This window comes from Pteropus alecto, unplaced genomic scaffold, assembly GCF_000325575.1.
Source record: "Pteropus alecto unplaced genomic scaffold, ASM32557v1 scaffold251, whole genome shotgun sequence".
NCBI lineage: Eukaryota > Metazoa > Chordata > Mammalia > Chiroptera > Pteropodidae > Pteropus > Pteropus alecto.
In genome coordinates, this window is record NW_006431048.1 from 2,267,990 (window position 1) to 2,271,325 (window position 3,336).

General features: G+C 34.7%; 1 protein-coding gene across 1 annotated transcript in view; it reads right to left on the reverse strand.

The window, feature by feature from the left end:
• CCDC58 (coiled-coil domain containing 58) overlaps positions 1-3,336 on the reverse strand; it is a 20,403-nt gene that overhangs the window by 4,483 nt on the left and 12,584 nt on the right. The window contains exon 3 of the mRNA XM_006905559.3: positions 2,894-3,040. Within this exon, the coding sequence (XP_006905621.1) occupies positions 2,894-3,040 (147 nt within the window). The remainder of the gene's footprint in view (positions 1-2,893; positions 3,041-3,336) is intronic.

Genomic DNA, 3,336 nt, shown 5'->3' on the forward strand with positions numbered 1-3,336 from the left:
AGGAGGCAGATTTTCACAATATATGAGAAAATCTGTCAACAATTACAACTGTCCAAAAAGGAAATACACTACCACAGAAGATCATGAATCCCTCATCCCCTTAAGTAGTGGTTAAACAAATGGAGGAAACCAATGGTTGGGGGATGTTGTGAAAAAGATTAATGTAACAAATATGGAGTCCCAGAGACTCAAAAAGGAAAGGAAAGAAACTGCTACCTTGCATTAGCCAACATGCTACCTCTTACATATATTGTATCATTTAATCCTCACCAAAAAAGAAAACATAAGTTATTAAATATCAACTCCATTTTATAAACTGAAAATCGGAAGTTTCAGATCAATTAATTTGCAAGATTATAAAGCCATAAAGTGGTAAATGGCACTTATTTCCTTAGAGCAGTCTGCCTTTATAATCCATGTTTTTTCTGTACCTGAATACTGCACATATTACAGCCAACTTCTTATATAGTTTCAATGCCACCAATATAATGCTACCTTTGAGTTGACTGTTTTTGAGGCTCTGGGTCTTAAACGGGTAAACTTCCTCTCAAAGGCCACCAATAGGTGACAGTAGTTATTACAGTTCCAGCAAGGAATATGCTTTTTCTGAGTTAAGGATTCAGGTAAAGAACTGGGGACTTTTAGACTAGTGTTTCTGTACATAAATAAAATATGTTCATTAAAGTAATCACAAGTAAACTATCAGTCACAACTTAATGTAAAAACACTGACTAGATCAAGAGTTAGAAAATATGGGTTAAATTTCCACTTCTACCACTTACTAGCTTGTGACTTTGGGGGTGTCAGTATCTCTGAGCCTCAGCTTCCTCATACAGAAAATGAAGAGGTAGAACTGGAATATCTCTTAAGAGCTGCCTCTTTCTGATTCCAGCAAACTTGAAAATAAAAACAAGATTCAAGTTTCCTTATTTGCTTAAGTAGTTACTATTCATGGTTACCCTCTAGTCCTATACAATATCAGGCTAGAAAATGACCTTTCCTAACTCACCAACTGGTTTCTAAAACTTGCAGTGGTCATCCTGGTGATTCTCTCTGGGCCCTAAATGCATAGGACAGAACTGAGGGCAGACCAAACTGTTTTACATGATCACTCCCCAAACACTCACTGATTTTTGAACTTTGCTCTCCACTAACAAGAGTCAGTTTATTCTTTGTTTGACTTTATTTGCTAATAGTGATTTTTTGATTCGCATAAGAAAAAGCCTCTGTTGTTAGGAAATAATCAGTGTATGTAGGCCTAAAGGGGTACAATGTACCTGATATACTCTCAGAACGGTTCAGGGACAAAACTGTGTATGTGGGGGAAAGGGAGGGGATGCAGATAGGGAAAAAGGGAGGGTAAAACAGGGAGAAGGAAGGGTGAAAAGAATGAATTGCAAAGCAGGTGGAGCAAAATGTAAACAATAGGTGAATACAGGTAAGGGGTTCATGGGAATTCTTTGTACTATTCTTGCAACTTTTCTGAAAGTTTAAAATTATATCAAAATAGTTTCCGCTTAAGCAGCCCCCACTAAAAGACAACAATGCATTCCACATGATAAAATACAGTATATATATATTTCGACTGTTTTTTAACATGTCACATTTAAAGATTATAAAGAAACAGTTCTGCTTTATTAACTATATATTAAATACTATATTTACATTATAGCTGACTTTGGAAAATAAGGCTTCCTCTAACATATTACCCAGGGGCTATTTGCTGTTTTCTTAACCCATTTCCCATTTGCCCTGAGAATACTCATCGGTGGCGCTTGCGGCTGCAATGTTTACCCCGAGATAACTTGAGGATTACAGTTATACCTTACCTCCAAAGTCTGCCACAAAATATCTCACTTTTATTATTATTTTTGCATCACTCTAGTAATAGCAATGGTCTTTGGAAACAAATGACATAATTCTTTTTATAGCATTCTGCTTTTAGCAGTGACATTTCCATTTACAAAATATAGTAATTCTTGATAGCTGAAAATGTCAAATCCTAGAAAACGTAGCATTCCTACGCATGATGTTAACATCGTTCTGGAACAGCTGTCAGCCGAAGATTCATTTGATGAATCCGGTTTATGTATACGTTTCGGTTACATTAGGATTAGAGACAAGTTGTTTAGAAATAACTCCAAGAACAGTTTTTATATTTTATTTTCACATTGAAAACCAGTCGGATTTGCCGCAGCCTCAAAGAGCTTGTTTATGTAAAATTAAATTAACAATGGCAGCACGTTGAACTTATATTTTCTAAGTGGGAAATGGGTTAAAAGCAAAAGCTGCAAGGATGGGAGATGAAGCAGAAACAAAGGAGTGTCCAAAAGAGCCAAAGACCCACAGCAACTTCTCCACAGAAGGGAAATAAATTATGAGGTTCTAGTCTATCTGGTTATATTAAATTGTATTATTTTTTTATGGCTCAAGAGGGTAATATCCTGAAGTTAATTATCCGTATTATATTTCAGCAGATTTCTACAGATAAAACCAGAGGCAATTACTTTCAAAATGTAAATATATTTTTAAAATGTTTCTTCTTAAGTCAAGCCTCAAAAATTAGCTATAGATGTGATTTCTTCAGGTTTTCTGATGTGGTGTTGGTCTGTATGAATCCTTTTATCTTTAACAGAAGAATATATAAAGGAATGAAAATAAAATGTGATTACATGCTTCTTTCAGCTAAAGCTGTTATACTGTTCATTAATTTATCATTGGATATTCCCAAATACAAAATAAAGTCCACTAAAAATGAAGTTTTAATCTCTTGGTCATTTTTTAAAAGTAATGACCATCCTTACTGTAAGTTTTCCATATTAAAAACTGCCTTTATTTTAAGGCTAAGTTTGGAAACACTATGACTCAGAAATGTCAACCTTATGCAACTTACCTTTGTCTGTTCTTTTCTAAGTTGTTTTAATAACGTTAAATCGTCCAAATTCTTTTCTCTTTCTTCTCGGAGGTGTTTTACTACTGATGAAGTCTGAGCTATACAATTTTTTATGACTCTGTCTCTACTGGCATGAGCCTCCATCAACTAAAAGAATAAAGGAATGAAAAGAGAAAAATCACACCAATTTATTACATTTTAGTATTTTTTTAAAAAATTCTTATTTTTAGATTACAGAAATGTAATATTTACTAAAACCATTTTTCAAAATTAAATCTATGGAAAAAAAGGTTGTGCGAATCAGCTAAATCACCTAAAAACAGATCAAAGAAAACCAGTGGAAGGTATGAGGTTGGGGTTGTTTTCTTCCTCAGTATGCTCCCAGGGCTTCCTGCTCTTCTTCCTGCAGACCCTGCGCTGGGCTCATCACCTCAGTCTCCTTT